Here is a 23,385-nt window from a genome sequence, read left to right on the forward strand (position 1 = left end):
CGGGCAGTTTGCTGCGATACCATGGAGGGCGGCGGCGGAAGCGGCAACAAAACCACTGGGGGGTTGGCCGGCTTTTTCGGAGCCGGTGGAGCAGGCTATTCGCACGCGGATTTGGCCGGAGTCCCGCGTAAGTATTGGGCCTAGCTCACGAACATTTCTGACTGGTTCTTGCGGCCACGCTACACATGCGATGTGCCCTGTTCTCTCTTTGTTTTTTTTTTTTTTGCTGGTGGTCACAAGCTTCAGTAACAGTGGTGGGGTTAGTGTGTCTGAGCGGCCGCTCTTTCAGCACGGAACGAGCGTTTGGAGCCATGGATTCCGAGAAGCTCTCTGTGGTTGACCTGGACCCAGGAGATGTTGCATGTTTTCTTCCTTTTATATTCAAGCTTCGTGTCTTATCGTTCCTCCCACAAATTCCTTGTGTGTTGGGCTGTGTGCTTGGCCCTAAGTGCAGAAGAGTGCCCAGTTTTGCAAGTAAATGCATTCCACGTATCGAGCCCATACATAACTTTTTAGCACAAAGTCACATTTTAAACCACGAAGTAGCCGTCAAGGTAAAACACTCATTACTAATGCATACACGAGAGAAAGAAATACGTCTCGAGACAACTGGAGGAACTTGGAAGAGAACTTTTTATAGACATGAAGAAAGAAGCCGATAAGAATTTTAGGAAAGGAATTATTCAAGATCTAGGGTGCCGAAGCACGAATACCCTGCCTGTGCCCTCTCCTAAGTAGTGTGAATACGTATTCCAGATCTTTGGAACTTTCTAACTGTGATATTCAACTGGATGAACAGAACTTGGAGTTAAAGTTAGTGGGAAGTTGGTGAAGGATAAGCGCTTCATAAAACTGATTTCTCTTGAGAATCTTTGTACTATTTCTTTAGGTCTCTTATGCTCAAAAAGAAAAACGCCCTTTAAAGTTCCTAGTGTCACCTGTGTCAGAACTGCATCTAGGACTTCCCTGGTCGCGCAGTGGTTGAGAATCCGTCTGCCACAACTACTGAAGCCTGCGAGCCCGTGCTCCGCAACGAGAAGCCACCGCGATGAGAAGCCCGCACATCGCAACAAAGAGTAGCCCCCCTCTTCACAACTAGAGAAAGCCTGCGTGCAGCAACGAAGACCCAGTGCGGCCAAAAATAAATAATAGATAAATTTAGTTTAAAAAAAACTGAATCTAGAACATAGTTTGTATGTAATAAGTTATAGGATATGACTGTATGTAGTTTGTATATTAGTCTCAGGACCTTTGAGTTTTGGAGCACAAAGGGCACTGCCTTAATGTGACGAAGCATTGTTACGTTCATTAAGATTTGAAGGTAAATTAAGAGATCAAGAGGTGAACACCATTCACTGAGTACTTGAGATGGACTTTTCTGGGTGCAGGACTACAGCAGTTAAATTTTAAAAGATGAGTGCTGTTTTCACGGAGCTTACATCCTGTTGAAGTGAGCCAAGTAACATAAGTAAAAAATATTTCAGTTAGTGATAAGTGTGTAAAGGCAATAAAAGGATCCTGAGATGGTGATGGGAGCCGAAGCCATTTAAGAATGGTCCAGGGAAAGCAACTCAGGGGTGTTGACCTTTGAGCTGTGACCTGAATACAGTACAAATGCCTGGGGGGAGGCAAATGTTTGAGGATCAGCTGTTAGGCCATTGTATCTACAGAGCTATTGGTTTGGTGGGAGATAATGAGATTAGAAGGGCAAGGAATGGCAGCTAAGGTAGTGTTGTGTAAGCCTTTTGTAAGGAGTTTGGATTTGGTTACAGGTGTAAATGGAAGCCATTAAGGCTGATTTCCTTTTCTTAAAAAAAATCACTTTAATTGCCATTTAGAAAGTGAATTGGAGGGACTAGAGCAAGTAAGGAGTCCGGTTAGGTAGGAGATAGTTACTACAGTCTCCGTGAGATTTAGTGGTTGGCCTAGGGTGGTAGCAATAAAGATGGTAAGTAACACAATTCAGGATAGATATTGGATATAGAACTAATAGGACATTGAATTGATGAAAAGATCAGAGTCCTGGGTAATGGATAGGTTTGTGAACAATCAGCTGAGATACAAAAGGATCCAAAGATTAAATTTAAAATGTGAGAAAGTTGATTTTCCTTGATAGATTTTTCTATCTTCAAAGGTAGTAGAATTCCAGTCTGGCCCTATGAGAGTGCCCATTTCTTTTGCCCTGACCCCTTCCTTCTGGTGATGACCTAAGAATTCTCTACCCTGTAAATCAAATCTGTCAACAACTGTCAACACTAAGATCTGAAGGAATTGCCTTAGAATATTTATACACAACACATAACCCAAACAATGTTTTTCTCATAAAATTGATTGGTCTCTGGTCAATTTTATTTTGTAATCTGTATAGTTGTCAAGCATTTTTGTAGTAAAGTAGAAAGAAATCAGCACTATTATTGATCTGGGCTATGCTTCCTGCTACTTTGATTATTTGATCCACATCACTGCCAATATCTTGTAGATATGAGATCCTGAGACACCAGTGCAAGATTGAGGGCACCAGGAAGAGGCAACCTCTAAACTGCCAGACAGGAAGGATAAGACTAAGAAAGTGGTAGAAAAATTCACATTCATTGAGCCTGTGCATCAAAATTGCAAAACACACAAAACGAGCAAAATTAATGCTAAATGAAATAACTTTTTAAAATTTTATTGCAATATAATGCTTTGTTTTCTCTCTAGTAACTGGTATGAACCCTCTGTCTCCTTATTTAAATGTGGATCCACGGTATCTCGTGCAGGTAAGATTAAGACTAGTCCTTTTATTATTTTACTAATTTGGTCCTTTATCTTACCATTTAAAAAAATAACCCCAAGTACCTATGTTGACTTGATCTGTGATATGTGCATCTGGAGGCACCAAGTCTCTGGTCTTCGTTCACCCTTTTTTCCCTCACAAACTCTGGGGATTTGGCTTGCATCTCTTCCTGATACTAGTTTTTTTTTGCAATTTTTATTTTGTATTTATTTATTATTTATTTATGGCTGTGTTGGGTCTTCGTTTCTGTGCGAGGGCTTTCTCTAGTTGTGGCAAGCAGGGGCCACTCTTCATCGCGGTGCGCGGGCCTCTCACTATCGCGGCCTCTCTTGTTGTGGAGCACAGGCTCCAGACGCGCAGGCTCAGTAATTGTGGCTCACGGGCCCAGTTGCTCCGCGCCATGTGGGATCTTCCCAGACCAGGGCTCGAACCTGTGTCCTCTGCGTTGGCAGGCAGATTCTCAACCACTGCGCCACCAGGGAAGCCCCCTGATACTAGTTGATTAAAGGATTTTGGGGTTTGGTTGTTTTTTTCCATTTTTTAAAGTTGTGATAAAATACACTAACAAAATATACTATCTCTAACTGTACAGTTCAGTGGTATTTAATGCATTCCTAATATTGTAGCATCACCACCTACCAGCTCCATGCTTTTCATCTTGTAAAACTGAAACTCTACACCCATTAAGCAATAACTCCTTTTTCCACCCTCCCCCCAGCTCCTGGCAACCCTTCTGCTTTCTGTCTGATTTTTGAATACTCTTAAGTACCTCAAATAACTGGAATCATACAGTATTTATTTTTCTGTGACTGGTTTGGTTCATTTAGCATAATGTCCTCAAGGCTCATCTGTATTGTAGTGTGTGTCAGAATCTCCTTCCTTTTTAAAGCTAGATAATATTCCATTGAATAATATTCCATTTTGCTTATCTGTCCAATGGACACTTGGATTGCTTCCATGTTTTAGCTATCGTGAATAGTGCTGCTGTGAACTTTGGTGTATAAATATCTCTTCCGGACTCTCATTTCAATTCTTTTGATTATATATCCAAAAGTAGAATTGCTGGATCATATATGGTAATTGTATTTTTAATTTTTTGAGGAACTGCCATACTGTTTTCCACGGCAGCTGTACCATTTTACATTCCCACCAACAGTGCACAAGGGTTCCAGTTTCTTCACATTCTCACCAACACTTGTTGTTATCTGGGTTTTTTTGGTAATAGCTATTCTAATGAGTGTGAAGTGGCAACTCATTATAGTTTTGAGTCGTATTTCCCTAATGATTAGCCATGTTGAGCAACTTTTCATGTGCTTCTTGGCCGTTTGTGTATTTTCTTTGGAAAGATGTCTATTCAAGTCCTTTGTCCAGTTTTGAATCAGTTCATTTGGTTTTTTGTTGTTGAATTTTAGGAGTTCTCTATAGATTCTAATTATTAACCCCTTATCAGATACGTGATTTGCAATTATTTTCTCCCATTCTGTGGGTTGCCTTTTTACTCTGTTGTCTTTTGGTGCACAAAAGTTTTAAATTTTCATGAAGGCCAGTATTTGTATTTTTTCTTTTGTTGCCTTTGCCTTTGGTGTCATATCCAAGAAATCATTGCCAAATCCATTGTCACAAAGCTTTTCCCCTGTGTTTTCTTCTAAGAGTTTTACAGTTTTACGTCTTACGTTTAGGTCTTTGATCCATTTTGAGTTAATTTTTGTATATGGTGTTAGGTAAAGGTCCAACTTCACTCTTTTTCATGTGTATATACAGTTTTCACAGTACTGTTTGCTGAAAAGACTGTCTTTTCCCCTTGGAGTGGTCTTGGCATTCTTGCCAGAAATCGTTTGACCATATGTACAAGGGTTTATTTCTGGGCTCCCTCTTCCATTTCATTGGTCTACATCGTAGTACCACACTGTTTTGATTATTGTAGCTTTGGTAAGTTTTGAAATTCGCAAGTGTGAGTCCTCCAGAATTGTTCTTTTTCAAGATTATTTTAGCTATTTGGGGTTTGTTGAAATTCCATATGAATTTTGAGATGGGTTCTTCTATTTCTGCAAAAATGTCAATTCCTATTTTGATAGGAATTGTATTGAATCTATAGACTGTTTTGGGTAATACTGACATCATAACAGTATTAAGTCTCTGATCCATAAATATGGGATATGTTTTCATTTCTTTATGTCTTTTTAAGTTACTTCCAGCAAGTTTTGTAGTTTTCTTGTACAAGACTTTTACCTCCTTGGTTAAATTAATTTCTAAGTATTTTATTCTTTTTGATTCTATTGTAAATAGAATCTTTTTGATTCTATTGTAAGTGGAATTGTTTTCATCATTTCCTTTTCAGATTGTTCATTGTTAGTTTGTAGACGTGCATCTGATTTTTTGCGTTGACTTTGTATCCTGCTACTCTGCTGAATTCACTTATTAGTTGTAACAGGGTTTTTTTGGTGCAGTCTTTAGGATTTTCTACATATAAGATTACCTGTGAAAAAAGAAAATTTTATTTCTTTCTAGTTTGGATGCCTTTTATTTCTTCTTGCCTAATTGCTCCAACTAGAACGTCTAATACTGTGTTGAATAGAAGTGGCAAAAAAAACGGGCATCCTTTGCTTTGTTCCTGATCTTAGAGGAAAAGCTTTCAGTCTTTCATCTTTGGGTATGGTATTTGCTGTGGGTTTTTCATATATGGCTTTTATTATGTTGAGGTAGTTTCCTTCTGTTCCTAGTTTGTTGAGTGTTTTTATCAATGAAAGTATGTTGGATTTTGTCAAATACTATTTCTGCATCAATTGAGGTGATCATGTGGGGTTTTTTCCCTTCATTCTGTTAATATGATCTATTACATTGATAGTTTTCATTTGTTGGAACATCCTGCATCCCAGGAATAAATCCCACTTGGTCATGATGTATGACCCTTTTAATATGCTGTGGGATTTGGTTTCCTAGAGTTTTGTTGAAGATTTTGCATCATTGATCATAAGGGGTATTGGTCTGTAGTTTTCTTTTCTTGTAGTGTCTTTGTCTGGCTTTGGTATGATAATGCTGGCCTCATACAAAGAGTTATGAAGTGTTCCAAGTATTCCCTGCACTTCAGTTTTTTGGAAAAGTTTGAGAAGAATTGGTGTTAGTCCTTTTTTTTTTTTTTTTTTTTGGCTGTGCTGCCACACAGCTTTTGGGATCTCAGTTCCCTGACTAGGGATTGAACTGGGCCACAGCAGTGAATGCCCAGAATCCTAAGCACTAGGCCACCAGGGAACCCCCAGATTGGTGTTAGTTTTTTTGGTGGTACACGGGCCTCTCACTGTTGTGGCCTCTCCCATTGCGGAGTGCAGGCTCAGCGGCCGTGGCTCACGGGCCCAGCCACTCCGCGGCATGTGGGATCTTCCCGGACCAGGGCACGAACCCGTGACCCCTGCATCGGCAGGCGGACTCTCAACCACTGCGCCACCAGGGAAGCCCGGTGTTAGTTCTTTAAATGTTTGGTAAAATTTACCAGTGAAGCCATGAGATCCAGGGCTTTGGGGCTTTTTGGCTTTTTCTTTGTTGTGAGTTTTTTTATAAGTGATTCAGTCTCCTTACTAGTATGGGTCTCTTCTGATATTCTGTTTCTTGATGAGTTTTGTTTCTAGGAATTTGTACATTTCATCAAGGGCATCCAGTTTGTTGGCATACAGTTGTTAATAACATTTTCTTATAATCCTTTTTAATTCTGTAGAATCAGTAGTGATGTCCTCACTTTTATTTCTGATTCTAGTAATTTATTTCATTTATCCCTGCTCTAATCTTTAATATGTCCTTCCTTCTGCTAGCTTTGGGTTTAGTTTCTTCTTTTTCTAGTTCCTTAAGTTGTAAAGTTAGATTTTTGATTTGAGATCTTTCTTATTTTTTAATGTGGGCATTTATAGCTATAAATGTCCCGCTTAGCACCACTGAGTTTCACAAGTTTTGGTATGTTGTGTTTCTTTTTTGCTCATCTCTTAAGTATTTTCTAATTTCCCTTGTGATTTCTTCCTTGATCCATGGATTATTTAAAGAGGTGTTTTTTTTTAATTTCCACGAATTTGTGAATTTTCCAGTTTTACTTCTGTTATTGATTTCTAACTCATCCCATTGTGGTTGGAAAAGGTGCTTCGTATTGTGTCTTTTAAAAGCTATTGAGACTTAACTTGTGGCCTAACATATGGTCTATCCTAAAAAATGACTTCTGTGCACTTGAGAAAAATGTGTACATTGTTGGGTAGAGTGTTTTGCATATGTCTGTTAGATCTAGTTGACTTAATGTGTTAACTCCTCTACTTCCTTATTTTCTGTCTGGTTATAACAGTTTCTATTCATTATTGAGAGTGGAATTTTGAAATCACCAACTGTTACTGTAGAACTTTCTAGTCTTCCCTTTAATTCCATCACTTTTGCCTAATATATTTTGATGGTCTGTTACTAGGTAAGTAAATGTTTATAATTGTTACATTTTCTTGCTATGTTGATAATTTTATTGATATAATGTTCTTCTTTGTCTCTTGTAACCTTTTTTTGCTGTAAAGTCTATATTTTCTGATGTTAGTATAGCCACCCTGCTCTTTTTTGGTTATTATTTGTGTGGAATATCTTTTTCCATACTTTCACTTTCAATCTTTGTGTCTTTGGCTGTAAAGTGAATCTGTTGTAGACAGCATATAAATGGATCATGTTTTTTAGTCCATTGTGCTAATCTCTGTCTTTTGGCCTAGAGAGTTGAATCCATTTATATTTAAAGTGTTTACTGATAAGGAGAGATTTCTGGCATTTTGCTATTCATTTTCTATAAGCCTTTTAGCTTTTTTGTCCCTCCCTTCCTGCATTAATATCTTCGTTTGTGTTTATTTGATTTTTTTGTAGGGAATTGTTTAAATTCCTTTCTCATAACCTTTTTTTAAAATGTATTCTTTAGCTGTTTTCTAAAGTTATAACACTAATTTGAATTTATACCAGTTTAACTTCAGTAACATACAAAAATGCTGCTCCTTTACCAGCTGTCCCTGCCCCTCTCAATTGTTGATGTCACAAAATTATATCTTTATACATCATGTGGTCAAAAACATCTAATAATTCTTTTAAATGCTTTAAACTTTTTGTAGAAAACAAAGGTGGAGTCAAAAGCATAAGTTACAGTAATACTTTTATAATTGTCCATGTATTTGCCTTTATTAATATCTTTATCCCTTCATAAGGCTTTGAGTTACTGTCTAGTGTCCTTTCATTTTACTTTGTAGGAGTCCCTTGATCATATCTTGCAGGGCAGGTCTAGTGGTCATGAACTCTCTCAGCTTTTGTTCATCTGGGAATTTCTTAATATCTCCTTCACTTTTGAAGGACAGTTTTGCTGAATATGGGGTTCTTGGTGGACAGTTTTTTCTTTTAGCACTTCAAATATGTCAGCACACTGTCTAGTGGCCTCCAAAGTTTCTCTTGAGAAATCGGCTGTTAATCTTATTGAGGATCCTTGTATGTGATAAGTTGCTTCTCTCTTGCTGCTTTCAAGATTCTCTCTTTGTCTTTAGCTTTCGAAAGTTTGATTTTAACATGTCTCAGTATGGGTGTCTTTGAATGTATCTTACTTGGTGTTTATTGAGCTTCTTGAATGTTCATATGCATCTCTTTCATCAAATTTGGCGAGTTTTCAGCCATTGTTTCTTCAAACATTCTCTTTCTCTCCTTCTATAACTCATGGTCTGTATGTTAGTCTGCTTTGTGGTATCCCACATAGCCCTTAGGCTCTGTTCACTTCTGTTCAATCATTTTTCCTCCTTTTCCTAAGACTCAATAATTTCTATTCTGTATTCAAGTTCGGTGAATACACCCAGAACTTGAAACACCCAGAATTTACATATCTATGTATAATAAATATATTTAGACACTGAATTTTTCAGAGTTTGCTTATCATTGCCCAACAGACCATTTCTGTGTGATGAGAGTACGTGGGCTTGTTTATTGTACAGTTTTTGGTAAGAACGTGTGCGCAAGCCAGAAATCAAAAATCAGTGCAGAGGTACAGTTTTCCTAATCAGGAATGCATTTACCAAAGGTCAGTATTTTGCCAAAGGGATGTTTACTTGTTAGTGTTTTTTGCTAAGTGTGTGTGCTATCCTTCAGGGGCTCATTTTAACCATTTTTGTATGGAAAGTTTGGCAAAAATGTATTTGTTCATCATAAAAAAGTGGATTGTATTGTGAAATCAATCCTATATTGTGCTCTTACAGTAGCACTTCTCAACCTAGGATTCTTGGCTGACCTTCAGGGGGTTCATACCAAATTTTGTGTATGCATTTACTAGAAGGTGGATCTAGTAAGCTTTCTAAGATTATCAAAGGAATATATGCCCTGCAAACAACTAGTTAAGAATTGTTAAGGAGGTGATTTTTGCCCTTGTGTAAGTGATCCAAACTGTTGTACTTTTATAGTTTCTGCTCATTTTTTATGATCATTGGTCTTACATATAGTAAAATGGTGCTGGATAAATAGTAGCTACAGAGTGAAAGTTATTTTCTCCTTCCAGACTGGTATTCTGTTATCTCTCATAGCTTTCAGTTTACCTTTCTCTAGAGATGGCCTTCCTAAACTTTCAAATTTATCATGAAGGCAAATTTCCTATAATCTATCAAACTTACATTAAGATGCAAAGTTCTGGGCAAGAATCTCTCCTAAGAACTAATGAGCATAACTATATATGTTGTATATTTCATTTCATTTTGATTTACATGTTCCTTTTGTTGCAGAAAGTTTTACTTTTGTTTGACTAAGTATAGTTGAGTTTTAGTTAATTTACGGATTTACATTCTGTGAAAAACTCCTTTGAAAAATTAAACACTTTGCAAGTACTATGTCTTAAGGGGAGCTCAACTTGGTTTTCATTGTTATCCCTGTAGGATACAGATGAGTTTATTTTACCAACTGGAGCTAATAAAACCCGGGGCAGATTTGAACTGGCCTTCTTTACCATTGGAGGATGTTGTATGACAGGTTGGTATTTATATATGTTTTTTTAAGTATCCTCAGTCCAAGTAGTCAGAGGTGCTTAAAAGCAAAGGCAATTAAAATATCACCTTCAGGGTTGTTTTTTTGAAAATCATTATTTACATTTTTCTTATTATTAAACAAAAATGAAAAAGAATCAGAAGTATAGTTGTTCTTTAATATATAGATGATTATTTGAATGAATTGTTATTATGATTTGCCAGGGGCTGCATTTGGGGCAATGAATGGTCTACGGCTAGGACTGAAGGAAACCCAGAACATGGCCTGGTCCAAACCAAGAAATGTACAGTAAGTCTCATGTAATGATGTAGTGATGTTTGAATATTAATCTCTACTTTGTTGGCTTGATGAGCACACCTTGAGATTACAGTTGTTTAGAGTATTGGTATACTTTTTGGTCAGTTTTTTTTTTTTTTCCTGTGTTTTGTTTTGTTTTTCCCTTATTCAAAATAAAAGGAATTTAGGAATTAAGTCCTGGGTCTGAGCTTTTAGATGGAGTGATTTTTGAGTCAGTGTCCCTCAGTCAGCTGGTGCTATCCTAACCTAACTTCTCAGCTACACCTGTTCCATTTTGCAGGCCTATATAACATGCTTTTCAAATTGTTGAATTACTAGTACATTATTTGGATTGTTCAGGGGTGTGCAAAACCATAGGACATCATAAGTGAAGAAATAAGCACATAAGAGTAATTGCTAACTCTGCCGACATTTGACTTGAGCTCTCATTGACTTCACTCTCCTTTTCTTAAGTGCAAAGGTGCAGAAAATTTAAATGAAATCCCTAGAACTTAGAGGTGGTTCCAAAAGGAGTAAGACAATGTTCTCTTAGGAAACTGAAGTTTGCAAAGAAGGGAAAGTGCAATTAAGGTCAGAAAGTGTATATAACATGTATCTTCACCCTGCTTAAGGAATAAACATGACCAGTTCCTGTTGCTGTTCCCTAAATAATATATTGTTTAGTTTTTCATGTTTTTATGCTTCATATGAGTGGAATCACCCAGTATGTGTTCTTCAGTGGCTCGTGGTTTTTATTTTAGGACCCTTTAAGCTCCATTTTCCTTCTATGTTTCTTAGCCAGCAGATGGCAGCAGTGTGTTAGAATCGGACCTTGGGAAACCTGAAGGCCTGTCAAGTTTTTCATATTTCTACTACTGTATGGATCACTGCCCTTGCTTTACAAGCTCAGATCCTTGAATATTTTTGTATTTATATTCTTAATATTTGTTCTTTACTCCAATTTTTTTTTACTTTTTGTATTATGGATAATTTTGAATCTATACAAAAGTAGACAAAGTAGTACAGTGAACATCTATGAACTATAACGCAAGCTCAACAACCATCAACCAGCACCAGGACCAGTTATGTCCCACCTCCTTCTTCCCTTCCATATTATTTTGAAACAAATCCCCAGCATCATATTACTGAACACCAATTTGAAAGTGGAAGTTCTCTTAGAAAAGATAATCTTTGTTTCTTAAAACCATCATAGTTACTAATTTTGGGGGAGAGTCAAATTGATTTGCATTTCTGAAGTCAGATTTTTTAAATCTTACTTACCATTTTTTAGTATAATAATTCTCATCTTTCAAATAGAGAGACAGCATTTTAAAAATGGAAAGGTAATTGGGTTTCAGGCCAGACAAATCTATGTAGTTTCAAAGCCCAGTTCCATTGCTTACTGTTTTGGGATCTTGGGTAAGTTTCCTTACTTTCTGCCTTTAATCTATTGAGAGAGGGTTAAAGTGGGAAGTAGGCAAGGGCCCAGTTAAGTGGACGTATGTTGCCCGATCACATTCCAAAGGACTTTGGCAATTTGCAGTGCCACCAGCAATACAGTAATGAAAATTAATAGTTTTAGATGCTTGTTATAAATGAAAAACAATTAAGTGCTAAACTTAATATATTAGTAAATATGTACCATAATTAGATTAATTAAATGTGTAACATAATATTTGTAATCATTACTAATTTTTTAAATCCTTTAAAAGTAACACAGATTTTTGTTATTACTGAGCATTAATTTAAATGAGTGCTTTAATTAAATGAGTTCTTTTACTGTTTGTTGTTGTGATTCTATAATCTCCAGCAGTAGTCAGCTGTCAGGACAGAACCATTCCTGTGACAGTGTTACACTGCTGGGAGAGCAGTGTTCTGTCTTCTTCCTCCAGTTGCCTCCGTCACTGTTCTGGTGACGTCTGGCACTGGATGAGGGCAGCGCTGTGCTTCCTTGAGAGTGTGCTAAGCATTCACTTTGGCTGCTTAGTTCTAGTCTGGGAGCAGACACAGAGTGCACTTTCTTCATGTATTCTAGTTGGATGACTTTTTCCTTTGAGTATTTGTCTTTAATTTTGCTTTATATTCCATGATATTCCACACTCTGATTCTACTTAACTTTCTAAGTATGCATATTACCCCCCACACATAAGAAACTTAATTATAAGCTAGTTTGTCTGTTATGTCATTTTTTTTTTAACATAGATCAGTTTCTTGTAAACTTCTTTATAAAATACATTCCAGGATATCATTCAAACCTTTTATATATTTAATAGTTTTACACATTTAATAATTAGAATTTTCTTTACTTGTTGCCCAAAAATGTTGGAGTTTTTAATCTAATCTTCATTTATATTTATATAAAGTAAAAGCTATCCTAATTGAATTCTGAGGAGGTGTTAAGTTTTAAAATTAAGAAAACTTTGTGTATTGCGTTTATACATTTAAAATTGCTATTATTGTGGTTTTTCTAAATACTAAAGGAATACTGGTTCTAAATACAGATTCTATCTCTTTCTGCCCTGGTAGGATCTTGAATATGGTGACCAGGCAAGGGGCACTTTGGGCTAATACTCTAGGTTCTCTGGGTAAGTAGATATCTCACTTTTTAATAAATTATTATTACTGCGAAGAAAGAATGTACATGTATTATGAACAGTTTGATCAACTAAAATCCTGGTCCTGGGATGTTAAAAATTATGTTTAAATCCACTCTGGTGAGTAGTATAGATACTACTTAGGAGAAGACCATAAACTGTATAACAAAAGAATCCCAGCTGCTAATATCATTGTGAAATACGTTCATTTCTAAATGCTTTAAGCCCTGCATACTCTCCTGTCTCAGCAAGACACCAAATAAAATCATGTTTTAACTAAATGCAATTAAAATAATTTAGGTTCAAGGCAAATGGTTTTGTTTGTTAGGAGAGGTTCAAGATCCTGTAGTAAGATATGATAGATTAATCCAGCCGTCCTGATGTTTTCCTAATAGACCATTCATCATTCTATTTACCTAATTAGATTTCCCAGACTTAATTGCCAGAATTGTAATAGGGCCTTTGTAGACATTGAAAACATTTGCAGTTCTAAGGAAGGGATAATTTAGTAGTACTTAGGACCAAATGCTTTCATACTGTAATGTTTATGAATGATTGACTCTTTTGATTACTCATGACTTATAATAAGCCTACTTATGGCACTTATGCCCTAATCCAAAGTTTACTTTATTTGAAAGTCTGAAAATCTTTTACTTGTGGCAGATTAAGTAAGAGAAAATGTAGGCATCTTGTTGAAAAAATAGGAAAAGCCTCTGTGTAACAGAGTGAGATCCTAGCCTTGTCATGGGCTTTGGAAGCAGTACATTTTCACACTGTAATAGCAAATGGCTGCTTCCATATGCTGCCCATGACCCCAGTGCCCTTCCACCAAGTACAGTCACCCTCCTTTGTACCTGTGTGCCCAGAGTAATCAGTCGTGCTGGTCTCCCCAGGACTTTCTCAGTTGTAGCACTTCAAGTCCATGTTCCAGGAAACCCTCAATTCTGGGCAGACTGGGGGTGGCCAGTCACCCTGTATGTTTCCCTTGTAATGTGACCAGTCACAATGTTCTGCTCAAGTTTAGTTTCAGTTAAATAAATTGAAATGGGAAGAAGAACCCTTATAGAAGAATAAAAACATCACAGCAGAGGAGTTGTAAGGCTGAGTTTGGTATAATTTTGAGGGGTCAAATGTGGCTATAATTTTGAGAAAGGGTAAGGAGAAGGGTTAATGCATTCATGGCTAATCAGTCTTTACAGGCATAAGAGAATGGTAGTTTGGGGGAAGATCTTGTTAAAACTAAATAGTGCTAGTGTTAGGGTTTTTACATGTGCAGGAACCAGATCTCACATTTCTGGAAGTCATGTTTTTCTTAGAATAGAAATACATGTGTTTTGTTTTTGTTTCTAAACCCAAACTACAGCTGTTACTAATAAAATGGAAGTGAAAATTAAAGATATTCTTCCTGGGACTCCCCAGTAGTACTTTCCATAAATAGCTAATAAATTTCTTCTGAATCTCTCCAAACATTTTCTTGCATATCCAGAGTCATACACACATGTGCCTGCTTTACATATTAGTGAATAGAGCTCTTCCTGCGTTTTAAGTGAGTACATAGTATTCCATTACGTAGAAAGTCTCTTTCTGGATCAGTCCCCTCTTGAAGGTCATTTTATTTGTTGCTAGGCCTTTTTTATTACAAACAGTGTTCCAGTGATCATTGTTTATATGTCTGTGAATACTTATAATGCCTGTAGAATACATTTATCTAAATATAATTGCCACACTGACTTTCAGTTTACTTTTTTATTACTGATCAGTTCCATTTCCCCTATAGCTTTGCTCTATAGTGCATTTGGTGTCATCATTGAAAAAACACGAGGTGCAGAAGATGACCTCAACACAGTAGCAGCTGGAACCATGACGGGCATGTTGTATAAATGTACAGGTAGGTACTATTAAATGGTGAAGCTGTCTCTTAATATAGTTGAAGTATGCTTTTTATCCATACTGTAGTTTAAAAGGAAACGTTATACTTTTTTTTTGTAGTATAATGTTCTCTGCCATCTCGTGGTTTGGGATTTCGGTTTTTATTTTTTGTAAAATACACATAACATAAAATTGACCATCCGAACCGTTTAAGTGTACAGTTCAATAATGTTAAGTATGTTTACATTGTTGTGCAGCTAATCTCCAGAACTTTTCTTCATCTTGCAAAACTGAAACCCTATACCCATTAAACAAGAACTCTGCATTTCCCCCTTCTAAAGCCCCTGGCAACCACCATTCTACTTTCTATATCTGAATTTGACTACTTTAGGTACCTCACGTAAGTGGAATCATGTAGTATTTTTCTTTTTGTGACTGGCTTTTTTCATTTAGCATAATGACCTCAAGGTTTATCCATGTTGTAGCATGTGTTAGAATTTCCTTCCTTTTTAAGGCTGAATAATACCCCATTGTATGTATGTCCCACCCACGTTTTGTTTATTCATTCATCTGTCAACGGACACTTGTGTTTCTTCCACTTTGGCTACTGTGCATAATGCTGTTATGAACATGGGTGGACTAAATACTGTTCAGTTTTGGAAAAAAAAAAAAATCAAAACCCTGAGAGTTGAGTCAAAATTAACTGGATGAAGATCAAATATCAAATTCTCCTCTAAGATGGAAAAGAAATTAACATTCACTGAGTTACGATTACACTCTCAGCAATAATCAGTTAATATAACTTGTTTTATTTAAAACTTTGTGAAGTGATAATCATCACACCCCAATTTTATAGATGAGTATGGTATTAAGATGATCTTTCTTAAAAGATCATATAACTAGTGACAGCCCCAGATTTTTCTCACATTTCTGTTTTAAATTGCCTAAACTACATATGTTCTATACTCAAGCCTCTGAAAAGTACTTTTATTTGATTGCTTTATTATGCTTTTAGACACTTAACTGAGTGATTTCGTTTTTATGTAATTCCTCTATCACAAATATCAAGTAGTATTTTGGCCTCATTTTCCTGGAAAGAAATAAGAGAAGTCTCAACAGAATTGTAAAATCCAAAATTTCCTGATATAACTGAGAGTAAGAGGCTTTTTTAATTTTGAAAATGGATCACATTGGGAATTTTCTTCTTAAGAGCTCGCAATACTTTCTGCAACACGTGCGTGTGCTTACACACATCAACAGAGCTGCCAGGTAGAATAAGACAGTAAATACCTTTTATGTCCATGAAAGTGTTACCTTGGCATAGAAGAACCTTGTTAAAAACCTAAAAATACTTCCACATTGAAAATCTTTGGGATCAGACAAAGGAATTGAAAACCCTAATTGGCACCACAAGGGTGGCACTCAGCCATCAAGAGTTTAGTTGGCCCAAACTATGCTTATTAAAAATCAAATTAAAATTTAAAAAACAGTAGATTTCACACGAAAGTCTGGAAATTTTAGCTTCTTTTGAACAAATGGAAGGCACTAAGCTCACATTATGTGTGGTGGCAGATGGCTGGAGCTGAGGTTGAGGAGCAGCTACCCCAGTGGATGGCACTGAAGCTCCAGCTCAGTTCCCACCAATCCCAGTTTTCTTGCTCAGGGTAAGCCATTATGGCATTTCCTGTGTCGAGGGCAGCCCTGAGTATAAAAATGTACTGAATTACCATCTCATTTAAGACATATTACACGTATTTTAAAGATAAAAAGGGAAAGGCTGAATACTTGGTATTATCCAGAAAAGGAGAGCCTAGCTTTCTGTTTCCAGAACTTCCTTGCGGGAGTAGCATTTATAACACCACCTGGGACACCTCCAACATCAATTATGGAAGAATAGGCTCTTGGCTCAGAAGAGAAAGGGCAAAAAAGAATATTCATTAATTCTATGTCAGGTGACAAGTAGATTTCAGTTTCCACTGCAATTGGGAAACATAGAAGAGGTAAATAATCTGCTGACCCAGAATTCCAACATTGGTTCGTAGTTCCTGGCTGAACAATTTAACTCAGCGCATCAAAATTGCTCTAACAAAGGCAAATCGGTGTCTTATTGATTTCTGGTTTACACTCTACTTAAGACAGAGCACAGAATTATGAGTTTTGTGTGGCAGGAATATTTGTAAAACTTATAGATTCAAGGATTTAGAAAAGAGTTTAGGCACACTTTAGTCTAGAATCAGCATAAACCATTGAGGAAAGAAGTTTACATTTAGAGAATGGTTAATTCCTGTTGACCTAAAATCTTTCCAATCCCCAGTTTACGCTTCTAAAATAGGGATTTTTTTTTTTAAAGGAAGGAGTTTAGAATGAAAGCAATATGATTCAATTTAGGTATGGAAGCTACTTTTGTAGAAAGAAAAACCATGAGGGAAAATACATGAGAAGGTGGGTAGTTGTCAGACCAAAAAGAGGCTAAAGGAATAATTCTGATGGTGTGGCTTTACTTCAGATCTAATGCTTTATTTAATGAACTCTGTAAATATTTTTCAGAGGGTGTGAAATGTCATTATTAGGTTTCCTATACCACGTGAAAATCTAATGACCAGTATTTTACCAGAATGAGAACAGCTGTAGTTTTGCTATCATGCGTAAGTTGAGGAATGTTGAAGAGACCTGATCACTTATCTTCAGGAAACAAGGCCTCAGAAACCCAAAAATATGGGTGCCCCTTTCCCCCTCGCAGAAAATTCCTTACCTGTTAATCCTGTGCCTCCCATGAGAAAGTCACCTTATAAAAGCAAGCTAAGTAAAAGTAAGAAGATAAACAAATACAGTTCTTCAAATTAAGCAATTATCAGGGTTATTGTTAAAAGGTACTACTTCTCAATGAATGCCAGGCCTTCAAAATTAAACTTCATATGCCACAAACAGCCTCTTGATGACTTCTTTATTTCTGTTACTGGCATCAACATTCTTCCAAAGAGCTAACTGCCATAATGTATAAAACATTTCAACAAATCACTTAAACCAACAACCCGGTAAAAAGTGGAGTAAGGATATGACAAAGCCCTTCAGGAGGAAAGACAAACGACCACTAAACAGTTGAAGTTTGCTCACAAGCAATCAGGGAAAAGCAAAATAAAACATTAAGGTAATATTTTTCACAACCTGGCTTTTAAAAAGTGATGGTAGATGATGCTTATTGGCAAAGGTAAGCAAGTACTTTAAGAGCAATGTTGGCATTAGTTATTACTATTTTAAATATGTAGATCCTTTGCTCAAGTCATCTAATTTTCAGCAATTTATCCCACAGCACACAAAGGCATACATGCAAAACTGTATGTACCAAGGTGTTTTAAGACACCCTTCAAGGAAAAGGTGATATCTGACCAAAGATGGACAGATGAGGGAGCGTGAAGTGGATGTCTGGAGGGTGCAGTTTAGGTAACAGCAAGAACAAAGGCCCTGAAGTGGGAGTTAAAAGGCAATGGGAGGGCTTCCCTGGTGGCGCAGTGGTTGAGAGTCCGCCTGCCGATGCAGGGGACACGGGTTCGTGCCCCGGTCCGGGAAGATCCCACATGCCGTGGAGTGGCTGGGCCCGTGAGCCATGGCCACTGAGCCTGCGTGTCCGGAGCCTGTGCTCCGCAACGGGAGAGGCCACAACAGCGAGAGGAAAGAAAGGCAATAGGAGAGTAATAGAATCTGGAGTGATAAAAGTGGGAAGGGACCAAATCATATAGATGATAGAACTTCATAGGCCAGTGTAAAGACTTGGCTTACCTGGACTTTAATTCTTACCATCTAAGTACTAGGGCATTTCCATTTACTTACAAGCCTTAAATTGTTTATTGTAACTTCCAGAGAGTTAAACTTTCACCCTTCTCCTGAGTACATAGTTTACACCAGGAGATGTTAAGTCAGGGTTTCCAAATCCTCTAAAACTTACATAAGGTTCTCAGAGGGGTCTGGGACACTCCCTACCACCTGCAGAAAAACAGCCACCGAAAGACTAGTTCTAAAAGGACACTGTAACATGGGGGCTCAAAAATAGCTGGGATATTTTAGTGAGTTTGGTCCTGCATGGAAGCGCTGGCATTGCAAGGAAGGACTGGATGGGGCAGTGGTTCGGGAAGCCCAGGAAAGCCCAGAAGTGCAGTTCAAAGTCCCACCTACTGCTTCCACTCTGTTACAAAACCAAGAAAGAAAAAACAAGAAGCAGGAAGCAGGCCTAATCACCTTTGATTTCTGCCTTTCTTTCTCTGTCCCCTCATTCCATCAGTTATGAAGTTTACCACATGCATCACCTGAGAGCTGAGGCCCTTATCACAAGCCCTGAACTTCTCTAACAGTATTTTCCGTTGACCATTTTGACATTAGACTTCTACCTCCAGTCTCTTACCTACTTACTATTTCTAGCTTAATCTTCCTCAAGGAAGGTTCTAATTCTAATACTCCCTACCCAGGAGCCTGTGATGATGACACACTTCCTTTCTATCTTAATTCAAATTTCTCACCCTAGCCTTCCATGTTCTAATCTTAACCTATCTTCCCAGCCTTTTCTCCCACAGCTTTCTCATGCATGTCGTATGATCAAACAGATAAATTTGAAATCCAGTCCATCCTTAAGGCCCAGCTCAATTGTTAGTACCCCTTTCAAGAAATTTCCCTGATAATCTCCTTTCTCTATGCTGGAGGCAATTTGGTATGCTGAAAAAAACAGTGGGCTTTGGAGTCAGACTGAGTTTGACTAGCACTGGATCCCTAAATAAATGTGTACATAGGAGAATAACTTGTCTGAATTTGAGTTTCTTTGTCTATAAAACAAGGGTGACTATTCCCTTCAGAGAGTTGTAAATGAGATAACATATAAACCTTTCTGCCATAAGCATATTTTGTACAATTCTTACAAGACTTGACACAGTTTTCCTAGTAGGAAATCAATAGACAATATCTAGTATTGAAATACCAAGAAGTAGCAAGATAAAGATGTTCTTTAGAAACATGCAGGTAAAAAGCAAAGAATTAAAGTAGTTGCTTTTGGGAACTGGGAATTAGGGTAAGAATGATGAGTACACCAGACTGTTGTGCATCACTAAAATCTTGTACTATCTTGACTTCTAAAATTATCTATATGGACTACTTTGATAATAAAAATTAAAATGAGCAAAGATGTATCAATGTAATAAAATTAAATTAGGCATTAGATTGGGAAGGGGAGGAGGGAATTGTTGTTTAATGGGCACAGAGTTTTGGTTTTGTAAGATGAAAAAAGTTCTCTGGAGATGGATGATGGTAGCCCAATGCCAGTGTACTTAATGCTACTGAGCTGTACACTTAATAATGGTAAATTTTATGTTATGTGTATTTTATCACAGTTTTAAAGAATAGTTTTAACAAAAAAATTTAAGTAGTACAAACATTTGTTGAATGGAATTTGTAGCCCCCTCTGTATGTAAGGCTGTTCCTCTAAAGCAAGGGCCATAGCCTCCTGCTGGCCAGATACCTGTCTCTTCACTGAATGTATTTTACATGTTTAAATAGTTAACATTTTTAATGGTTATATAAGTACCTACATAGCCTTTGCACTCTCAAAGCCTAAAATATTTACTTTCTGGCCATTTCAAGAAAAATGTGCTGACCCTTGTGCTAAAATAGTTACCAGTTCAGTGTGTTAGCTCTGCCAGTGATCAGCTCTATACCCCATAAACCAGGCGTTTAAATATTCTGGGCCTCATTTTCCCACGTTTAGAAGAGGTGATATTTGCCCTTTCTGGAAGAGTTGTATAAGTATCCAAAAGATAGAAGATAAAACTGTGACACACAAGTCTCATGTTTGTTCTGCTTTATAGAGATTAACCATTGGCCTCATTTGGTTACTCTGTGTTCAAAGCAAGTTTATTTGCTAATCGACTTCCTGTGTTCAGTTGGGCAAAAGTTGTTTTATTACAGAAAGCCTAAAGCCAAGGCTGTCAAACTTTTAACAGATCAACCAGCTGGAAAACCCTGAAATTAATGGAAAGAATTAAAACTAAAACATGTAATAAAAGGCTACCCTTGAGTCAGGGTTACTGTGATTATTAGTAAATCAAGCACTTAACGTATATTTGGTGTCTTACTAGAAACAACTTTTTTCTAGTCTTCAGAGAAGTAACATAATTGATTTGAACTTAGTTTGTTTCATTTTGGTCAGAAAGTAGGCGGCTTTCTAGGGGATAAATTTTTCTTGAGGGATACAGTGTGCCACTTATGTCCCCAGAATCTTAAATCCTTATAGTTCCCAATTTCATTATTACCCCTAGTACCTATATCCAGGGAGGCTTGCTATCTGATAGATGAGTAGTGTGAAGATCCTTCTAAAATGGCCAAGTAGAAACCATGTTCCTAGGACACTCAAAGCAAAAGGCCAACTGAAAGTAACAGTTTGCAGCCAATTCCAAACCAGTGGGCAGACTTCAGAGTCCTGTGGACTTCTAATCGGCCAAAGGTCCAGGGGAGTTAGTCTGAAGTTGAATGTATGGTCCCAGGAAATGGTGTCTGCGAAATTATTGTGCTTTCAATTACCTCCCCTATATCATTTTTCTAATTTTTCAACCACACTGAATACAGTTGCAAATTCAACTGTCATGCCTAGTCTGTGTGGCAAGATATAAAGAGATGATGTAGACTTCTAGGAGATATCTCCCATTTACTTTGATTAATTTTTTTTTATGTTTCTGATCCTCCTTCCCACATATTTGACAGCTGTTTACAGATGATGCCTGCAGTTTCTGTTTGGGTCTGTTTAAGAGATAATTAGGGCACTTCATAGTTGAAGCTTAAGCAGGTCAGCTATCTTAAGTCTTCAGGCTAGAGAGCCTCCTAGAGGGAGTGGCCCTTTAATTTATCATCTGAAGCCATCTGGCAAGACATTCATTGCAGAAAGGGTTGGTCTGAAGCATTCTAACTCAGCAGTGTCATGAATTTCACGGAATTTACTGGCTCGTAGCTAAAGAGCCTATAATAAGGTATAACCACTGGACCTTTGCCTTCCTAACATGTGACTTGGAACAAATACTCCATAGGTACAATATAGGCTACGCCTGAAGTTTGTGATCCCTACTTATTTGATATTCTCTTACAGTTTCACTATTTCTTAAAAGCTTCTTTGGGTACCCCCATTCCTCTTATTAGACTTGGGGACTATTTTCAAGTAACTGACTGAAACATTTTTGTTTCTGCATTTCAAATGAAAATATCTATTCCTAATCTTTTTCCACATGAAAAATTGTTCTTTTGTTGTTAAGCAGAAACAGTTCAAAGTCTAATCCTTGAATGTTTTTCAACTAGTATGATGATAAGTGCCTCACTGCTCATTAGTTGAGATTTTCTGACACATCAAGGTAGGAATAGGCAACAGGGGAGTTGGTGCTTCATCAGCATCTAACTCAAAGCTTGATTATAGCCATCTTATCACCATTCTGTCTTGAGTCTTCAAAGTTAATATTTAGAGGACCTGTGCAGAGTCCAAAGGCTGTTAATACTGTTTTCAAAGAGGGTGTCACTGTGTTTACATACAGCCTTACATCAGTTGACAGTGCCAGTTAAGTTCTTCATTTATTTATTTGGTTGTGCCGGGTCTTCGTTGCAGCAGGCAGGCTCCTTAGTTACAGCCAGCGGGCTGCTCCTTAGTTATGGCTTACCGGCTTCTTAGTTGCAGTATGCATGTGGGATCTAGTTCCTTCACCAGGGATCGAACCTGGGCCCCCTGCATTGGGAGCTTGGAGTCTTAACCATTGTGCTACCAGGGAAGTCCCAAGTTCTAAATGATATCACTAGCAGGGAATTACTGATCTGGCTGCGACTTCAATGATAAGCATAAGATCTTGTCCAGAAGTGTTCTAGGATCAAGTCAGATTGAGAAAAGTCAAGAAATTATGCTGATGATCTTAGATACAAATTGTGAAATTAAAAGTGAAAAAAACATTGTGAATATGAAAGTATAGTTTATGTATTAAACAAGTGATTTAGGGAATCTCTCTCTCCTGAACTTCAGTCTTGGTTTCTTTTATTACTTTTACAGCTTATTCTCCTGTTTGGGATGGAATCTGCATAAACATGAATGGAGTGTCTCAGCTTTAGGAAACTCTTAGTTAACCCTGTGATGCTATGACAGTATGCAATACAAGGCTGTTATTTTCTTGTTTTTCCTCTGCAGGTGGTCTTCGAGGGGTGGCACGAGGCGGCCTGGCAGGACTAACCCTTACGAGCCTCTACGCAGTATATAATAACTGGGAGCACATGAGAGGCTCCTTGCTCCAACAGTCTCTCTGAAGAGTACTAGCTGGTGAACGGAGGACACTTTAGTAGTCATCCAGATCAATTTATAAGTCAGTCTGGAGTCATTTACTCTTTTACCTGCAACTAGTTTGAAAAAGGAGATTCCAGTTTGCTGTGATGAAGATCATGGATGGTTGACCAGGACTGGCACTCCTTCCAGCCATTAATGAGTTGAAGCCAAAACCCTTTGGTGGCTGAGTAATGTGGCTCTCTTCTTTAAAGAAGATCTTGCACCTGTTTTTTCTCCTACCCCCTGAACTGGAAAACCACTTACTCCCAGAATTCAGGTCATGCTTGTCAATGCTGTATCACCACATTTGTTCATTTAATAATCCAAGACTGTAATACTGCCCTGTATTCCCAATAAAGGGTAAAAACAGAACCAAAGTCATAACTCCAACATAAAACATAGTGGGTGTCTCCAAAGTTACTCTTGGCATTTGTTTCTGCCCTTCTAGGCTAAAACATGTTTTCATGTTTGTGTTGAAATGAAGGGCTACTGGCAGCATTAGCAACTAGGTTAAAATTTTTCTCCAATAGAGTTGACACTAC

At 37.5% G+C, this 23,385-nt stretch overlaps 1 protein-coding gene across 1 annotated transcript; it reads left to right on the forward strand.

Moving 5' to 3' along the window:
* Positions 1 to 21: 21 nt before the first annotated feature.
* Positions 22 to 23,225, forward strand: LOC307053617 (mitochondrial import inner membrane translocase subunit Tim23; the record flags this gene model as incomplete). The annotated part of the gene is made up of 7 exons (XM_079705097.1): positions 22 to 127; positions 2,701 to 2,759; positions 9,673 to 9,766; positions 9,985 to 10,069; positions 12,584 to 12,642; positions 14,429 to 14,539; positions 22,712 to 23,225. 7 exons carry the CDS (start codon positions 22 to 24, stop codon positions 22,825 to 22,827), a joined length of 630 nt encoding a protein of 209 aa, XP_079561223.1. The 3' UTR covers positions 22,828 to 23,225.
* Between the last annotated feature and the right edge of the window lie 160 nt (positions 23,226 to 23,385).

This window comes from Hyperoodon ampullatus (assembly GCF_949752795.1).
Source record: "Hyperoodon ampullatus genome assembly, chromosome: 1".
NCBI lineage: Eukaryota > Metazoa > Chordata > Mammalia > Artiodactyla > Ziphiidae > Hyperoodon > Hyperoodon ampullatus.